Source organism: Ursus maritimus, unplaced genomic scaffold (assembly GCF_017311325.1).
Source record: "Ursus maritimus isolate PB19 unplaced genomic scaffold, ASM1731132v1 scaffold_26, whole genome shotgun sequence".
NCBI lineage: Eukaryota > Metazoa > Chordata > Mammalia > Carnivora > Ursidae > Ursus > Ursus maritimus.
The window spans coordinates 19,577,154-19,596,540 of NW_024425119.1; the positions used below are offsets into that span (position 1 = coordinate 19,577,154).

The window sequence follows — 19,387 nt, forward strand, 5'->3', positions numbered from 1 at the left end:
AGACACGTCTCCAAAGGCAAGGGAAACAAAAGCAAAAATTAACTATTGGGATTTCATCAGGATAAAAAGCTTTTGCACAGCAAAGAAAACAGTCGACAAAATAAAGGGGCAACCTATGGAATGGGAGAAGATATTTCCAAATGACTTACCAGATAAAGGGCTAGTATGTAAAAGCTATAAAGAACTTCTCAAACTCAACACCCAAAGAACAAATAATCAAGTCAAGAAATGTGCAGAAGACATGAACAGACATTTCTCCAAAGAAGACATACAAATGGCCAACAGACACATGAAAAAATGCTCAACATCACTTGGCATCAGGGAAATACAAATCAAAACCACGGTGGGTTACCACCTCAAACTGGTCAGAATAGCTAAAATTAAGAACTCAGGAAGTAACAGATGTTGGGGAGGATGAGAAGAAAGGGGAACCCTCTTACACTGTTGGTAAGAATGCAAGCTGGTGAAGGCACTCTGGAAAAAAGTATGGAGGTTCCTCAAAAAGTTAAAAATAGAACTACCCTATGATCCAACAATTGCACTTTTAGGTATTTATCCAAATACAAACATAGTGATTCGAAGGGACACATGCACTTCAGTGTTTATAGAAACAATGTCCACAATAGCCAAAATATGGAAAGAGTGCAGATGTCCACTGACAGAGGAATGGATAAAGAAGAAGTGGTACACACACACACACACACACACACACACACGGGAATATTAAAGAGCCATCGAAAAAATGAAATCTTGCCATTTGCAAAGATGTTAATAGAACTAGAGAGTATTATGCTCAGTGAAATAAGTCAGTCAGAAAAAGACAAATTCCATATAATTTCACTCATATGTGTAATATAAGAAACAAAACATATCAACATAGGGGAAGGGAAAGAAAAATAAAATAAGATGAAAACAGAGAGGGAGTGAAACCATAAGAGACCCCAAACTATAGGAAATAAACTGAGGGCTGCTGGAGGGGAGGTGGGTGGGAGGAAGGGATAACTGGGTGATGGGCATTAAGGAGGGCACTTGATGTAATGAGCACTGGGTTTTAAATATAACTGATGAATCATTAAATTCTACCCCTGAAACTAATAATACAGTATATGTTAACTAAACTGAATTTAAATAAAAAATTATATAACACACACACACACACACACACACACACACACACACACATACATACATACACTCCTTAAGGTCAGGGGCCATATTTCATCTTTCTTTTTTGTCCTTTTCTGGTTTCTTTTCTTTTTTTTTTATTGAAGTATAATTAACATACATTATCATTATATTACTGTAGGCATACTATACAATGATTCAACAATTCTACACATTTCTCAGTGCTCATCAAGATATGCATACTCTTGGAGCACCTTGGGGACTCAGTTGGTTAAATGTCTTACTCTTAGTTTAGGCTTAGGTTGTGGCTTCAGGATCCTGGGTTCAAGCTCTGTGTCAGACTCCATGCTCAGCAAAGAGTCTGCTTCTCTTCCTCTCCCTCTGCCCCTCCCCCTGAGCTCTCTCTCTCTAAAAGAAGTAATATTTAAAAAAGATAAATGTAGTCTTAATTATTTTTATCTAAATCACCCATCCTCTTACACCCTCAACTTCGGCAATCATCAGTTTATTCCCTGTATTTAAGAGTCTGGAGTGGGTTTTTTTTTTTGTTTGTCTTTCTTTTTTCTTTGTTCATTAGTTTGTTTTATTTCTTAAATTCCACATAAGAGTGGAATCACTGGTATTTGTCTTTCTCTGACTGACTTATTTCACTTAGCATTGTACAGATCAGGTCTATCCATGTTGTTACAAATGGCAAGATTCCATTCTTTTTATGGCTGAGTAGTATTCCATATAGATACTCCACATCTTCTTTATTCATTCATCTATGGATGGACACTTAGGTTGCTTCCATATCCTGGCTATTGTAAGTAATGCTGCAATAAACATAAGGGTGCATATATCTTTTAGAATTATGTAACTAAAAAGCTTTTGCAGTGAAAAGGAAATCATCAACAAAAGAAAAAGGCAACCTATTGAATGGGAGAAGATATTTGCAAATTCTATATTGAATAAGGGGTTAATACCCAAAATACATAAAGAACTTATACAACTCAAACCAAAAAACCCCACAAATAATTGAATTAAAAAATGGACAGAGGGGGGCACCTGGGTGGCACAGCGGTTAAGCATCTACCTTCGGCTCAGGGCGTGATCCCGGTGTTATGGGATCGAGCCCCACATCGGGCTCCTCCGCTATGAGCCTGCTTCTTCCTCTCCCTCTCCCCCTGCTTGTGTTCCCTCTCTCGCTGGCTGTCTCTATCTCTGTCGAATAAATAAAAAAATCTTTTAAAAAAAAATGGACAGAGGACCTGAATAGACATTTTTCCAAAGAAGACATAAAGATGGCCAACAGACACATAAAACGATGTTCAGCGTCACTAATCATCAGGGAAATGTAAATTAACACTATAGTGAGGTATCATTTTACACCTGTCAGAATGGCTAAAATGAAAAAGAAAAGAAAAACAAGTGTTGGCAAAGATGTGGAGGAAAAGGAACCCTCATTCACTTTTGGTGGGAATGACTATGGAAAACAGTATGGATGTTTCTCAAAAAATTAAAAACAGAACTATCATATGATTCAGTAATTTTGCTATTGGATATATTTTTAAGTAATCTCTACACCCAGTGTGGGGCTCAAACTTACCACCCTGAGATCAAGAGTCATGTGCTCTACCAACTGAGCCAGCCAGGCATCATTCTGATGCTGGATATTTATTTATTTATTTATTTATTTATTTATTTATTTATAATTTTTATTTTATTATATTAGTCACCATACAGTACATCCCCAGTTTTTGATGCAATGTTCCATGATTCATTATTTGCGTATAACACCCAGTCATTATTTGCGTATATCACCCAGTGATACTGGACATTTAACCAAAGAAAAGGACAACACTTTTTCTAGTTTCTTTTTTTTAAGATTTTATTTACTTGACAGACACACAGAGAAAGAGAACATAAGCAGGGGGAGTGGCAGAGGGAGAAGGAGAAGTAGGCTTCCCACTGAGCAGGGAGCCACATGTGGGGCTCGATCCCAGAACCCTGGGATCATGACCTGAGCCAAAGGCAGATGCTTAATGGACTGAGCCACCCAGGCACCCTTAGTTTCTTTTAATAATAAATTTTTAAAGCCAGTATGCAATACAGACATAATTGAAAAGTAGACGAGAAAAAAAAAAAGAGAGAGAGAGTGAAAGAGAGAAAGAGCAAAGACATATCCTTCACTCCACAATACATACAGAACTCTATTAGTATTCCCACACCAACATACCATGGGAGCCCTAGCTTTCCATGTGTGAAAAGTACTCTCCATTATTGTACAGGGGGACCAGACTGCATTCAGGTGTGACGATATCAAAACGAATGTGTACTGAAACTGCGGAGTTCAAGCTCTACAATTTCAGCCCTAACTGAAGTGGAGTTAACCAGACTATGCCAAATCCCAAGGGTGAAGTAAGGTTAAGTGACAAGGGTGTGCTGGATTCCATAGCCGAAGTAGAGACCAAACCCAATTAGCATCCAGATACCAACTCTGGCCCAGATGTCAGTTGCCATCTGCATCATAAGGTAAACATTCAGGAAGATGCTCAGGAGTGGGAGGAGAGGCAGAACAGGGACCTTAAAGGGAAGGGGAGTGGAGCTCTGTGGCTGTCTCCAGATGACCCCCGTGATCCCGGTGATGAGTACCAGGAGCAGCACAACCACTGTGATTGGCGCTGGGTCTCCAGAAAGCAGACTTGGCCACTGGGCTAGCACCAGGCAAAGAAGAGTCAGCAGCAGAACAAGCAGTAAGGAGCAAACATACACAACCCTGCCAGAGAGTGGAGTGGGGGTGCGGCTGTCTGGAAAAAACAGTCCCCTTAGAGTCAGCTTCTCTGCTGCAGGTCCATTCTCCTCCTGCCCCTGTGCTTCATTTCCCCCATTCTTCCTCTCAGGCTCATACCTGATGATGAGAACACAGAGAGCAACCAGGGAGTGAGATATCAGGGACCCAATTGACCTGAAGTCTAAGAGATCAGTGAGTCCAAAGAAGAATACCATCATTGCTACAATAATGCCAAAGATCACAGTGGCCGTGATGCGGATGTATGTGATGGTTTGCATGCTGGCAAAGAAAGGGAACAGGAGGCCATCCTGTGCCATCTTGTATATCACCAGATTAAGGGGTAACATAAAGCTTGAGATACGTGCAGAAAGACTACAGAAAAATCCAAAAGTTAGAACATAGTAGGCAGAGGCCCACCCAATATGGAGAAATGCCTGAGGCAAGGTGTTCCCAGGCTGAAGCTTGTAGTAAGGAAACATAAGCGTAAGTGCTGAAGAGACACCAAAATACACCAAAAAACAGATGGACAGTGAAATCATGATGCCCATGGGGATAGAACGCTCAGGATTCTGGGCTTCCTCAACTCTGGTAACAATATTGTCAAAACCTATAAATGCATAGAAACAGGTAGCTGCTCCACGAAGAATTCCCTCAAAGCCAAAAGGCACAAATCCCCCAGAGCCTAGAGGGCCCAAGCCAAAGGTGTCATTGAGTCCAGCCTTTATGTAGTCTTCTTCTGTGAGCTTCCAGTTGTGCAGGTCCCCCTTAATGAAGCCAGCGACGATGACAAAACTGAGAACCAAAAGTTTCACCAATGTGACTACTCTGCTAACCAGGGAAGAATGACTGATCCTCAGAGCTGGCAATTCCATGAACAGCAACAGAAGGCCCACAACAAAGAAGTCTAGATATTCTGTAAGAACACGGGAAGCATGCGGTGAGATGCTCTCATGCAGGGTCTGAGACATCTGGTTCTCACGCAGATAGTCAAAAGCTAAGTTCCATGTCCGCACCACCATAGCTGTATCAGCAACATAGGAGAGGATGATGATCCAGCCAGTGATGAAAGCCCAGAGTTCACCTATGGTGAGAAAGCTGTAGAGATATGCCGAGCCAGAATGGGGAACTCGGGCACCAAACTTTGCATAGCACAGCCCAGCCAACAAGGAAGTTAGGCCTGCCACCAAAAAGCAGATCAAGAAAGATGGTCCTGCTTGATTGTTGGCCACCTCACCAGCCAAGATATATACACCTGCACCCAGGGTGTGGTCCACTCCCAGGGCCACTAAATCCAAAGTGCTCAGGCTTCTGGCAGGGGAAGGCTCAGCCACCAGTTGCTCCAGTGTAAATCTGCATACCAGTTTTTGACCAAATCTTTGAAGTGCCTGACGCAGCATTCTAGGTGGAATTGAAGAGGAGCCTAGGATCAGAGAGTTGTAGCAAGTGCAGGAAGCCTAGAATCTGAGATCAGGTTCAGTGAAGCTGAATTCAGTAGCGTTGGGGTGAGGCAGCTGTGTTCCATTGCTCAAGCTTCAAATATGCTGCTTCATATTTCATCTGACATGTGTTATTCCTCCATAATGCCTAAGTAAACAATAAATATTTACCAAACAGTAGTGTTCAACAAAGCAACCAAAGCTCAGAACTCCCATGTCAACTGTGGCAGGCCAAATATCACAGAAACTGACACCAAAGGACATCACAGAAAAATCAACCCTGCTTTCTCCCCAGAAAAAGGGCCAAATATCTCCCAACATCCTTCTTTTTTACACACCACATGACATAATCCTATTTGAGTTCATCTAAGTCATGTAGTTTCATGTACTAATTAAGCCGTAAGACACAACAGGGAATGAATGTATTGTGCAATAATTCCCACAGGGGGCATGTGCATAGTGCTTGAGCATGAATTATGACACATGGACTAGATGTTTCATTGCAATTATACAGCCATTTTTTGTATATCACCTGAGTTTAAAATACAAATAATGGTCCCCAGTCTTAAAACCCTTAGCCCCAAAATCAGCTAGCTAAGCTCAGATGGCACTTTGGCCCCCTTCCTCTTCATTATACATCATCAATTTAGCTATAATGATGGCCAAGGATGTACAGTCCACCCCTTCCCTTTACCCACCTAGGCCCACAGGGATGCTGTGAACAGAAAGGAAGAGGGAGAATGGGGCAGATCCTTCATAACCATCTGTAAGAAGGAGAGAACCAGGCTGCTGGGTAAGGAAACATTGGAAAAATGGGTCCGGCAGCCAACCCAGTGTCCATGACTGAGGCAGGAGAGGAGCCAGAAAGGTGGTTTTATATATTCTGACATTCAATACACCTCACCCAAAACAATCAGGGAAAATTCACTACAGTTTTTATGTCCTAACTGCTGTAAAGTGTGGTGGGTAGAGAAAAGAGAAATAAGTCACCTAGGTCAGTAGCTCTCAACCAAAATAATTTCTTCTGTCTCCTCCCTTTCTGGTTTCCAGGGAGAAAGTGAGTTCGCTTCTGCAGACAGTCTCCTCACTGGCCACACTGTGCTCTATACACACCCTGTACTGTCTGTGATGCCAGCTGCCAGGGGCCGGGAGAATCTGCCCTGCTCTGTGAGCTTGTCTTAAAACATTCATTCATTGTTAGAGTATAGAAATTCAACTGATAGTATCCAAGATATACAAAGAACTTATCAAATTCAACTCCCAATAACCAAGAAATGGGCAGAAGACATGAACAGACACTTCTCCGAAGAAGACATACAAATGGCCAACAGAAACATGAAAAAATGCTCAACATCACTTGGCATCAGGGAAATACAAATCAAAACCACAATGAGATACCACCCTACACCAGTCAGAATGGCTAAAATTAACAAGACAGGAAACAACAAATGATGAGGATGTGGAGAAAGGGGAACCCTCTTACACTGTTGGTGGAAATGCAAGCTGGTACAGCCTCTCTGGAAAATGGTATGGAAGTTCCTCAAGAAGTTAAAAATAGAGCTACCCTATGACCCAGTACTTGCACTACTAGGTATTTACCCAAAAGATACAGATGTAGTGAAAAGAAGGGGCACCTGCACCCCAATGTTCATTGCAGCAATGTCCACAGTAGCCAAACTGTGGAAGGAGATGAGATGTCCATCGACAGATGAATGGATACACACACACACACACACACACACACACACACACACACGTGTGTGCGCAGTGGGATATTACTCAGCCATGAGGAAGGGTGAATACTTGCCATTTGCATCAACATGGATGGAACTGAAGGGTATTATGCTAAGTGAAATAAGTTGGTCCAAGAAAGACAATTATATATGGTTTCACTCATATGTGGAATATAAGAAACAGTGCAGAGGACCATAAGGGAAGGAGGGAAGACTGAATGGGAAGAAATCAGAGAGGGATATAAACCATGAAAGACTCTTAACTATGGGAAACAAACTGAGGGCTGCTGAAGGGGGGATCGATGGAGGGGTGGGGTAACTGGTTGATGGGGATTAAAGAGGGCACATGATATGATGAGCACTGGGTGTTATACACAAGTGATGAATTGTTGAACACTACATCTGAAACTAATGATGTATTATGTGTTGGCTAATTGAATTTAAGTTAAAAAGAAAACAAAGCAAAAACTCTTTTAACTCTCTATTAATTTTTCACAATGAGTTATTTTTAACTTGCTCAAACTATGGTCTGAATACACCAAATATATTTTCTTAATGAACAAACAACACATGAGGTTCTTCTTTTCCCCTATTCACTTGCTGCTCTTCAAATGGTCCCCTCCTCAATGGCAGCAAGACTTTGTATGAACAATTCACAACAATGCACAGGAAATAGTAGAAATAGTAGTGGAGAACAGAGAAAGCAAAGTCATTCAGCCCTCACTCTCTTCCCTACTCAGGCTTTGGTTTTGAGAGAATTTTAGGAAATGTTGTCAGAGGTTTCTAAAGACAGAAATATCTAGTCAAAATTCTCTATGGATAATCAAAAGGAACCTTTGTGTTATGGGTCAGCCCTTCTGTCTACAAATCCATCTAGACTCCTTATTTGTCACCCACCAGTTCCAATGTTATGATTTACCAACAAGCACAGGAGATAGATAAGGAGGGTCAATTCTTAACTCATGAAATCTTTCTACACTATAAATTGATTGAGGTGTCCCCCAACCATCCCCAGGCTTCAAACCCCTTAATGGTTCCCCACTGCCCTTTCTTCTCAATCCTTCCTTCCTTCATAGTCTGACCTGTGCTGATTCCTCCAGCCTCATCCCCTGCCCAGTTCTTGCTCCAGCTGCAAAATTCTACACTCACCCTGTTCCCTTGCCTCTAATGCCCTCTGGTCCCCTTCACTTAGCTAATCCCCACTTCCTTTAGTTTTTGGCTCAGCAGTTGCTTCCCCAGGAAACCTCCCCTGATCCTTATCCTGTCCTTCCTTTTTTTTTTTTTAAAGATCTTTAAGAATTTTTTAAATTTAAGTTCAATTAGCCAACATATAATACATCATTAATTTTTGATGTAGTGTTCAATGATTCATTAGTTTCATATAACACCCAGTGCTCATCAGATCACATGCCCTCCTTAATTCCCATCACCCAGTTACCCCAACCCCCCAGCCCCCCAGCCCCCTCCATTTTGCAACCCTCAGGTTTTTTCCCCGGAGTCCAGCCCATCCTATGTGTTCTCACTGCACCCGGGTTTCCCGCATGTGGAATTTATCCTAATGTATCAGAATTCCAGGTCAACTGTCTGTCTCCTTCATCAGACTGTGAGTTAGGTGCTTAATAAGTATTTGTTGAACAAATGTACAAACTGAGAAGAGAAACCTGAAAGGGCACATAATCCAGAATTCCTATCTACTTGACTTTGACATACATACTTTGTAGCCAAGCAACCTTTATAACCTGGTTCAGGTGAAGGTATAAATGGTATTACTTTCCTTATGTAAGGCAATAAAAATGAGAAGTGTGAAGGGAAAACCAACTGTGGTAAAACCTGACTGCCCGTCATTCAATTTAATTAGGAAACACTCTCTGGCAAAGGTGGTGGTTGGCACAGGGGAGGTGCTTCAAGAAATGCAGAGAGGGGCCAGGGAATATGAAGTCCCTTGTATACATTCCATAATGCCCCCAGCTACCCCTTCCCTCCTTCCTCCTTCCTGTGTTCCTCTCAGTCTCTGATTTCCTTCTAAACTCCAAAACAGAAGGTCCATCCCACCTCACCAAGAGCTGTCAAATTCAATAATCCACCCACTAAATTGCAGGCTGTCTTGCTTTCTGGCCAGTCTCACCCACTCTCCTTTGTCCTGGAAGTCATTATGTTCACTCTTCTGTCTCTAAGAAGGGTATTGCCCACGCTCTGGGCCTTTGCTTTTCAAAACATTTTTCCAAGGCAGTAACTTCCCCTGGTTCCTGTGGTTGGGTGCTCCTACTAATCAGGAAGTTGGCCTGAATAGCTTCAAAGATAGTTTGGATATCAGTTGCTTTGCTAGAAGTTTGAGAAAGTCTTGAGAGGAAGGTTAATGACACTGTTAAATCATTATTTTCAATTTCTCAAAGTTTCAGAGAAGTGGACTTTAAAAGCAACATCTTCAGAGATTATACCAAACCTCTCTAACCAAGCACAGGTCCTATCTGATCCCAAAGTATATAAATTCTCTCATCCTCCTTAAAATTTCCAGACAATGAAAACTACAGAGCCAATGAAACCAGTAGCTCCCAAACAAACAAGTACAAAGCCTTTTAGATAGCTGAGCTTCCCCAGAGTTTACAAAGCTATAACTCAATCAGCCCTAGACTCTGGTAGGGGACAGTCAGAAATACACAAGTATAGTCATCGAGTTCAGGGCAAGAGCTTTAAATAATAGTAAGTGTGGTGCATATATACACCAACACTCCTAAGAGGAAACAGTTGAGAATACATTTGAATAGGTAAACAGAGCAAAAGCCACCATGAACACTGGGGCCAAGCCTCATATCCAAGGGTAGCAATTATTAGTTAACAAAACCAAATGAAAAATGGAATCTTCCCATTTTCTCTTTCTCTTTGTGTCTTCTCTAGAAGTCTATGTCAAATCATGGTCCTTCATTTACTCATTCAACAAATAGACTGCTCCTCATTTATTCAGCACTGTGGATAAAGCAAAGAGAAACACAAACACCCCTTCATTTGAGTTGTTTACATACCTGCAGTAGGAAGCAAAAACTAAATGAACAAGTAATGAGAATGTATATTGTGTTGGATTTGTACTCAGCGCTGCAGAGAAAAGTAAAACAAAAAAGTTAGAGTGTGCTCAGAGTGTGTGTTGTGATTTTAAAATGAGTGGTCCAACCCAACTTTACCTTCACACTGTAGTGCAACCCTCACCACCATCCATCTACAAAACTTGTTCATCTTCCTCAGCTGAAACTCCATACCCATTAAACAGTAGCTCCCCATTCTTCCCTCCCTGAAGCCCCTGTCAACCACCATTCTACTTCTTGTCTTTATGAATTTGATTAATGTAGGTACCTCATGTAACTGGAATCATATAATATTGTCCTTTAGTTACCCATTCATTTCACTTAGCATTATGTCTTCAAGGTTCGTCCATGTTGTAGCACGTGTCAGGAGGTCCTTCCTCTTTAAGGCTGAATAATATCCTATTGTGTGTATATGCCACATCTTGTTTATCTGCCTATTCACTGATGGACATGTGGGTTGTTTCATCTTTCAGGTGTTGTGAATAATGCTGTTATGAAGACATGTCTACAAATATCTTTTTGAGTCCCTGTTTTCAAATCTGTGGGCTATATATCCAGAATTGGGATTGCTGGATCATAAAGTAATTGTATACGTAGTTTTTTAAGATGTCACTGTACTGTTTTCCACAGTGGCTGCACCATTTTACTTTCCCACCAGCAATGCACAAGCACCCCAATTTCTCCACATCCTCACCAACACTTGTTATTTTTTATTTTTTAATAGCAGCCATCTTAATGGGTGTGGAATGGTACCTGGCTATTTTTGAGGAATAACAAGGAGGCCTGTGGAGCCAGGGCAGAGTGAGTGAGGGGAGAAGAAGTAGAGAATGAGGTCAGAGAGAAAGCAGGAAGCCAGATCCTTCACATAGGGCCTGAGCATCACTGTGAGGACTTTGGCTGTTACTCTGATATGATGGAAACCCTAGAAAAGCTGATAGTTTCACATGTTGCCACTTAGACACTTTGCACCCTGTCCACACTAGACCTCTATCTAGTAGGTTCCTACACTTTATGGATACTGCATATGCATGGCCAGCCACCTGCCATACTCCCTGGTCTACCCTCCCAGTCCATAAAATTCATAATTCTATGCAAAGAGATCTTTCCAGATCTCACTCAGATTCACCCGATATCACAGAGTGTTGTCCTTTCTTGAAGCAGGATAACACCCTAAATCACATTCTTCCTGACCACTACATTGCAGCAGATAACTGAAATGTGAGTGCTCCCTACCATCCATCCGGTAAAGGACACTTTCCTCAAGTCTTAAAAAGAAACATACTCTCTCTTTCTCTCTTAACTAGACCTGCAGTTTGCTGCTCTCTATTAAGTCCAAACTTCTAAGATTGTATTTCTAAGTCTGTCTATTTTACTGTTCTTCTACCACTTACTCCTACTATTAACCTTTTCTGTGTATCTCTGCTTAAGCATGGCAAATCTTTCCCCACATGTGCACATCTTGCTGGCATTAACATCAGCCCTCATACAGACTGTCCCTCTCTGCCTGGAACATGCTCTTTCCAACGCTGTTCAACATGACCCTCCTTCTAGAAGCTTCTCTGGGCACATCTACAGACTGGCATTTCATCTCTCCAGGATGCTCTCCTCGCCCCCTGATCTCCCCACATTAATGTCCAGTGTCATAACTCAGGGTCTAGAACACTGTGCTGGGGGAATCCCAGTTAGGGAAGAGGGTAGGAGTAGTAGGTGATGAGGTGGAGCCCAGGAGCAAAGCTTCTGCCTGATGATGCTTCCAGTTTGCCTTTCCCTCCCCAGCTGAAGCCTGATGTCCAAAGAATTAAGTAGCTACAACAAAGGAAGAACCCCATGATCTATAACTCAGTGTGAGAATGTCAGAGATCTGACCCACAAACTGAGATCCAAGTCTCTTCCACCACAACAAAGTGAATGAAAGTACAAGGGAAGTAACCCAAGTCAGCTGAGACAAAGTGCATTATTTGTGACATTTATGTTTTGCTCCAGTGTCATCTCCTTGATGTGTGACAACTGAACAGACAGACAACGCAGAGTTTTATTACTTTCACTGATTTACTTTATTTGGAAAATAAGTCACTTAATGCTTTGGCATCAGGCAACATGACATGATACTCAAGCTGCAATAACTACATGTAAGGCTAGTTTGCATAAGGGAGGAGTAAGATAATACTCAATTGACTACATGGTGTGTAGAATAGCATTTCTCTTGTTTCAGGAGGATAGGGAAATGTCCATGAAATGCCCTTGTATTGTAAACTCCCAGGGAAAAGAATTACCTGTATTTGCTGCCATTCTTCCTGTGCTATCTGAAAATAAGTACACAGATGGGTTCTGTGTACTTTGAATTGGGTCTAAAGTAAGAAATTGGATGGTCCCTCAAGTGGAAACAACAAAAAGTTTCTAAGTGGGAAGGACTAGATTTAATCTATTAAAGATCAGATTTTAACTCCGTGTAAATGTAAAAGGCAAATTCCAAATTAGAAAATTCAGGCACCACACTGATTCTTTGTACAAAAGAACTCAAGCAAAAGCAACATATTTCTTCTCCCTAAATTATCAATACCACCACTATTACCTCCAAATCATCACACACTCAGTTACACACAGTGCAAAACAATGGTGGCAAATAGAGCATTCCCCATTCTGGGAACTTAGAATCAAGGACATTTCATGAATACCTCCCTATCTCCCAAAATAAGTAAAAGATATATAAACTATGAACCAGGAAGGGTATTCCTCAATCAGAAATGAACAGTCAAGGCAAAGGGCATGTCAACATCCCAGATGGCTTCCTAGTTGATGGAAGAATAGTAAGGACCACATTTTCCATTGTTGGCGAGACTAAAGATATGAACAGACACTTTTCCAATGAAGACATACAAATGGCTAAGAGATACATGAAAAAATGTTCAAAATCATTAGCCATCAGGGAAATTCAAATTCAAATCAAAACCACCTTGAGATACCACCTTACACCAGGTAGAATGGCAAAAATGGACAAGGCAAGAAACAAGAAATATTGGAGAGGATGTGGAGAAAGGGGAACCCTCTTACACTGTTGGTGGGAATGCAAGTTGGTAGCCACTTTGGAAAACAGTGTGGAGGTCCCACAAAAAGTTAAAAATAGAGCTACCTTATGACCCAGCAATTGCACTACTGGGTATTTACCCCAAAGATACAGACATAGTGAAGAGAAGGGCCATATGCACCCCAATGTTCAGCATTGTCCACAATAGCTAAACTGTGGAAGGAGCCAAGATGCCCTTCAACAGATGAATGGATAAAGAAGATGTGGTCCATATATACAATGGAATATTACTCAGCCATCAGAAAGAACAATTACCCAACATTTGCAGCAACATGAATGGGACTAGAGGAGATTATGCTAAGTGAAATGTCAAGCAGAGAAAGACAATTATCATATGGTTTCACTCATTGGTGGAACATAAGGAATAGCAGGGACATTGGTAGGAGAAGGAAGGGAAGAATGAAGGGGGAGTAAACAGAGGGGGGAATGAACCATGAGAGACTATGGGCTCTGGGAAACAAACTGAGGGCTTCAGAGGGGAGGGGGGTGGGGGACTGGGATAGGCCAGTGATGGGTATTAAGAAGGGCATGTATTGCATGGAGCACTGGGTGTTATACGCAAACAATGAATCATGGAGCACTACATCAAAAACTAATGATATGCTGTATGGTGACTAACATAACATAATAAAGAATTTTTTTAAAAAAAGACTATTGAGTATCTTCTGTGCCCTGTGGGTCAGCCTGAGAAGGCTACATTGAAGAGGGGGGAATTACTCCATCTTGATAATTCAGCTTGAAAATTCAAGCTACATCTTCAGCTTGGGCCATGATCCAATAAATAGAGCCGCTTCTAGGCCTTCCTTCCCTGCCTTCCACCAAAAACACAAAACAAACCTCAGCACACCTTGAAATAATAAATCCAGTTTATACAGGTAAACATTAGCTACAGATACTTATACAGATCAAGATACTAAGATATAATATTAATAATAACTAAAAACAATAATTCTCAGTCTTAGTCTATGCAGAAAAGGAAAAGAGAGAGAAACAATTGCAGTAGTAATAAACATGTAACTTCTCCCCTGATGGGAAAAGAAGTAAAGTCAGATAATTTCTCTGAAAGATTGGAAAGAAAGCTGAAGTCACCAAATTCAGCACATACTAAAGAAAATAGATATCCAAACTTATCTCCCAGGAGTCTTCTGAGAACAACCTCACCAAATGGATCACTTATCAGGCATCCTCCCACCTATGATCTTACTTTGTACTATATTCAGTTTGCATGTTACTTGGAAGAAGACTTTGTCTCCCTTTCTAAAATAAATACTGTTAGGGAAGAACCTGCTTCATGTTCTCACAATGAGGCTAGAAACTCTTATTCTGCAAGTAAATATTACAAGTAGGTAGATTTGAACTTGAAGACATGGCAGCCCCAAACCATTTGCTCATTAGATCAAGTGGAAAGACAGCCACTTCCTCCAACTTATCTACCTACCCTACCAACCCCAGCACTACACTTCTCAAATTCCATCCCAGTGTGGCAGAGGCTGAATTTCAAGTTAGTAAAAACCCATCCTGATGCAGACTAACACACAGCAAACCATCTGTGTGTAGACCAAATCATCGACCCAAATGTAGCCCCAAATCTATGTAGATGTAGACCAAAACATTTTACTTCCTTCCCAGAAAATATATGCAGTCCCTGCTATAAGCACACACTATTATTTTGGTAAATAATAAGATAACCAGAGCTTCTCTAGAGGCTGTATAGACTCCATATTATCCAATATCATTCTGGAATGGTTGTGAACAGGTGCCTTTTCTTAGTCCCTTTGGGATAACTGCAGAGAAGACAGTTAAATGCAACATTCCTCATCCATGGTTTGATGCATTGACAGGTTTAGTTTCAGTCAGAATCCACTTCTGGAAATTCTTAACATTTCTATCACACCAAAACAAGATGATCACTTGACAAATTAGAAAAGCTTGAATTTCTGCTTCTAGAGGTCTTCAGAAAGTAGATGGGCTACCAGGAAGAACCAGAATGAGATTTTCCAAACAGGAAGCAGAAAGAGAGCTGGGAAAGCCAAGAGGGCTGTGTAATTAAAGGATTAGAAAGTGATGGGATACATTGATGTCAACAGTGAAAATCGCTTTCTTCTCTACGTCCACCTATGATTCTCTATCTCTACTTCCTTTTCTCAACCTTGAATCCTGCCCACACAGAGCAACTAGTAAAAGTCCTCAGGAAAAAGCAATAGAAGGAAATCCATCTGCCTGTCCACCTCATTTTCCAAACTATAGTTATAACATAGAATGGCCTTTTCTACAATGAGCACTAATTCACAGTCATTTTTCCCAAGAAGCCTTGCTAAACAGCTTTGTTTTTCCCTCAAAATCCTTCCTTTCCTTGTAAACACAAAATCAAAATCCACCCAGTGGTCCCATCAATCACTATACCATCTCCCCCTTTAGAAAAGCACCTGTGAGTGGTCAGAGGTCCTTCTTTCATGAACCTCTTCCCAATACACACCCTCACTAATATCCTGAAGACAAGGGTCGACAATCTCTCTGGCTATCTTCCTTCATATTTTTTCTTTAAGTGTGTCCTTCTACACCCCACCCCAAGTACTCAACTATCTCTGTCTCTCAGTCCTCTCTCACCATACTGTGCTTGGTTTCTCTCAGAGTCCTAGGTAGCTGCTCCACACTCCCACCACCTGCCTTGGAAAGTTAATTTGTTTTGTTTTGTTTTGTTTTGTTTTGTTGTTTTGTTTTGTTGTAGGAAAGAAACCAAGTCAACTGAGTCATATGAAAGTTGTATCATGCCTCAAAGTCCTGAGTTCTTATCCAAATATAGATCCATACAACTTCTCCGCCAAGACCCACCTGCCTCACCCCAGCTCAGACAACATAATCTACAACAAAGAGCTTCTGACTCCACATTTTAAGGAACACTATTTAACCTTCTTCCCTAGTTCTTTCTAATTCCCACTCTGCTTTAAGATTTCTACAAAAATAAAAGAAAAATAGATGAGGATAAGCCAAAAGAATATAACCCAAAAATCATATTTATCAAATTGGAATATACTTAATGAAGAAATTAGACCTTTCCACACGATTTTGCTTAAACGAAGGTTAAAATGAATCTACCTTGTGGTAATGCATAACAGGTTATCAATTGGTAATGGAGAAAAGTTGCCCAAGAACTGCTAGAGAGCAAGAGAAAGACAACCTAGAAATCAACATTTGCCACATATAATCAATAAAACAGGTGTCATGCCTGGATAAGTGTTGTCTGGGCTTCTGTGTTAGGGTGCTGCCCACAGTGTACATGGTGATGGGGAGGGGTGGGGGGAGAAAAGTTTAAGACTCCAAGGCCTTTAAAATTAAACAGTTGCAAATATGTTTTGTAATAACAGCAAACTGCCTCTTGGAGATCCAGTGTTTTAAAGACCACAAGGCAGCCACACTTGGTAATCTTTCCTCCTACAGGCTGACCTGGTCTATAATCCATCCCCACCGCAACTTTTTAAAATTAGATAAGAAAGATAGGGAGATATCTTCACCAGCTGTAAAAATAGATATTTAGTTCCTTGAGCCTGAAAGAAGAAGAACCTCAAATCCTCTATGGTGATGGGAGACCCACCTTATCAAACTGCACCTGCTATTCTGCAAAGTGCACACCGATGTCCTCCCTAAGAAAATACGACACAGAGACTTTCAGAATCTCCAGTGAGAAATGAGGCAAAACGTGTAGGAGGCAGCAGAGCCAGGTGGAAGAATCTTCACTCATTCCAGGAACATGTCTAGGCATACTATGTTCTGGGCCCTGTGGGAAAGACAAAGATGAAGAAAGCAAGCTCTGCACCAGGTCAGAAAGGAAAGGCCAGGAAGGAGGGCAGGGTACATAGGTGGGAAGGATGCTGGAGGAGAAGCACCAAGGAATAACCTCCCCTAATTCATACTTTGCTCATCAGAGTTGAGAACCTTTCTGGTCTGGAGGAGAATATGTAAGCTTCCAAATCACTCTGACCCCAGCAAATCACTTGCCCTTCCAAAATTCAAAAGGCCTCTGGTCTGCACTCCCCCAATCCAAAGTGTAGTTCTGGAAATCATGAAATACCATCTGCTCAGACCCCACAGAGCTTGGACAGCCAGCTACACTGCAAACGTAGTCTTCCTCCTCTCTGGCTCTGTTTCAGTGTTCTTACCAACTCTATAAACAGGAGAAATCACTTACCAATGGCCTTTTTCTCCCTCAGAGAGAAAGACCTGAGAAGAAAGTGCAAGATGAACCCAGGAACAAGTAAGGATCTTAGCCAAGCAGAGTCAGGACTTGGAGTGGAGGTTACTGGGGCCCTCGAGGAGTTAACGCCCTGGGGAGGCGGGGCCCTCAGGAGGTGGGCCCCTTAGGAGGCAGAGCACTAGCAGGCTGAGCCTCAGGAAGTTGGGGCTATAGGGAGGCAGGTGCATGCAAAGGGTGGGAAAGGCTGAGGGAGGTGGCTTAGCTGGAATCCAGGAGGAAAGCTGGAGGTGGGCAATGGAAGATTAGTGGTCCCCTGCATGGGTGAGGAGGTGGATTGGGGGTTAAATGGGACTTTGTTGGAGACTTTGTTGGCACCAAGATGTAAATTTGGAAGTAAATAAGCTTTTCAGGGTCCTGAGTATGGAGATCCTGGTTGGAAGTAGGAGAGTGTGGGCAGCCAGGTGGAGCCCAGGCTGTGGTGATTTGGAGGCCAGGCCCAGATCCAGCTAAGGGGCTCAATCAGTAGTCCTGTAAACAAGGACAGAAGCCCCTACACCCCTCTCCAGCCCCCTCTCCCGGAATCTCCTACTAACTTCCTCTACCAGCACCATCCATGCTGAACCCATCACCAACATTTCCCATCACTCCAGGAATAAAACTAGAAGGAAACTGGCTTAAGCTTCATCGCAAGGGATTTCCTGAGACAGTCAGTCAGCGTTCATAGCATATTCTAATTGCATATACATTGAGACTTGTGCTGGAGGAACTAAAGGAAAAGATATAGTCTCTGCCTAGACAGCTTCCTGCTCTAATCACTCAAAACAAAGGACTTCCAAGACCCTGAAACAGACAGCAAAGGAAGGTGTCTCCTTCTCCCCAGAATGTTAATCTTCAGAGACAAGACTTCTCAGAGATGGAGAAGGTGGGGCTACTTAGAGACCCATGGCTGAATACACAGGTGATGGGCCCACAAGCCATCGGTCTCAAGGTCAAGGGACACAACTGCCTGTACTTGAGAGTACTGATAGTCCTCTAAACCATAAATTGTGTGCCCTAAAAACTGGGGTGGAGTTTAAGGGAGGAGAGAGGCAGACAGCAGCAGGTCGTTAAAGGGACAGAGTCTGTACTAACTACGCTAATGCAGAGTATTGAACTTGAAGCAGAAAAAATTTCTCCAGGTCTCAGGAAGAACCTCCACCTGAAGAAAACCTACAAATCACACTGACCTTGCCATAACACATCTCCAGGAGGCATGGGCCAAAGGCACTAATTGAGCACCTTCTGTGTTCCAGGCACTATGCTGGGTAGGGGATGAGTGACCAGCCAAGACTACAGAGCCAGAATTCCTAGAGGCAAAGGAGGCAGGCAGGACTGGGAGGATGGCTGTCATGACAGAGCAGTAGGGGAGGGACATCTGGGTGTTTGATCTGTGTCTGTTCCAACAGTCCTAGGCTGCCTTCCCTGCCTCAAGCTGGGATTTCCCCAGATGTGCGTCTGCTTGAGGGCAAGAAGGGCAGGTACAGGGGAGGGTCTTCCTATCATTACATCTGGTCCCAAGTGCAATCCCTCCCCTTTCTCCCTGTGCTATTCACTGCCTAGTGGGTAGAAAGTAGAATGCGGCGACATACCACGGCCCCCAGAAAACCAGCAGGTAAGGAAAAGAACTGGCCCAGGCCTGGGGGATTGGATAGGACAGGGTTCGGGCCATAAGATTCTCATGGAGGAGGGCACAGAATAGCCGACCTAGAAGTTGGAGCCCATCCAGGTGATGTCACAAGGAATGTCTGAACCTTGATGGGGGAGGAGGGAATAGGAGGGAAGGAAGGGGTGTGAGCCAGAGACAGGGGAAGAGGCTGAGAGACACAAGGATAAGAAAAGCAGGGAGAGAGCTGGGAGGAAGGGCAGAGAGGGAGCAGGGATGGGGAGGCAGCACAGGAGACAGACAGGAGGACATGCAGGGGAGACA

General features: G+C 42.4%; 1 protein-coding gene across 3 annotated transcripts; it reads right to left on the reverse strand.

The window, feature by feature from the left end:
• Positions 1 to 3,078: 3,078 nt before the first annotated feature.
• LOC103677816 (cationic amino acid transporter 3-like) lies at positions 3,079 to 17,552 on the reverse strand. 3 transcript variants are annotated; one of them, XM_040642210.1, is made up of 3 exons: positions 17,416 to 17,552; positions 16,822 to 17,004; positions 3,079 to 5,482 (listed from the first exon to the last, which is right to left on the reverse strand). In XM_040642210.1, exon 3 carries the CDS (start codon positions 5,293 to 5,295, stop codon positions 3,532 to 3,534), a length of 1,764 nt encoding a protein of 587 aa, XP_040498144.1. In that variant the 5' UTR covers positions 5,296 to 5,482; positions 16,822 to 17,004; positions 17,416 to 17,552; the 3' UTR covers positions 3,079 to 3,531. The 3 variants fall into 3 exon arrangements, 2 of the variants coding, with proteins under 2 accessions (XP_040498144.1, XP_040498143.1); XR_005837882.1 differs by lacking the exon at positions 3,079 to 5,482 and adding an exon at positions 9,783 to 10,031; XM_040642209.1 differs by lacking the exon at positions 16,822 to 17,004 and having other exon boundaries at positions 17,416 to 17,516.
• Between the last annotated feature and the right edge of the window lie 1,835 nt (positions 17,553 to 19,387).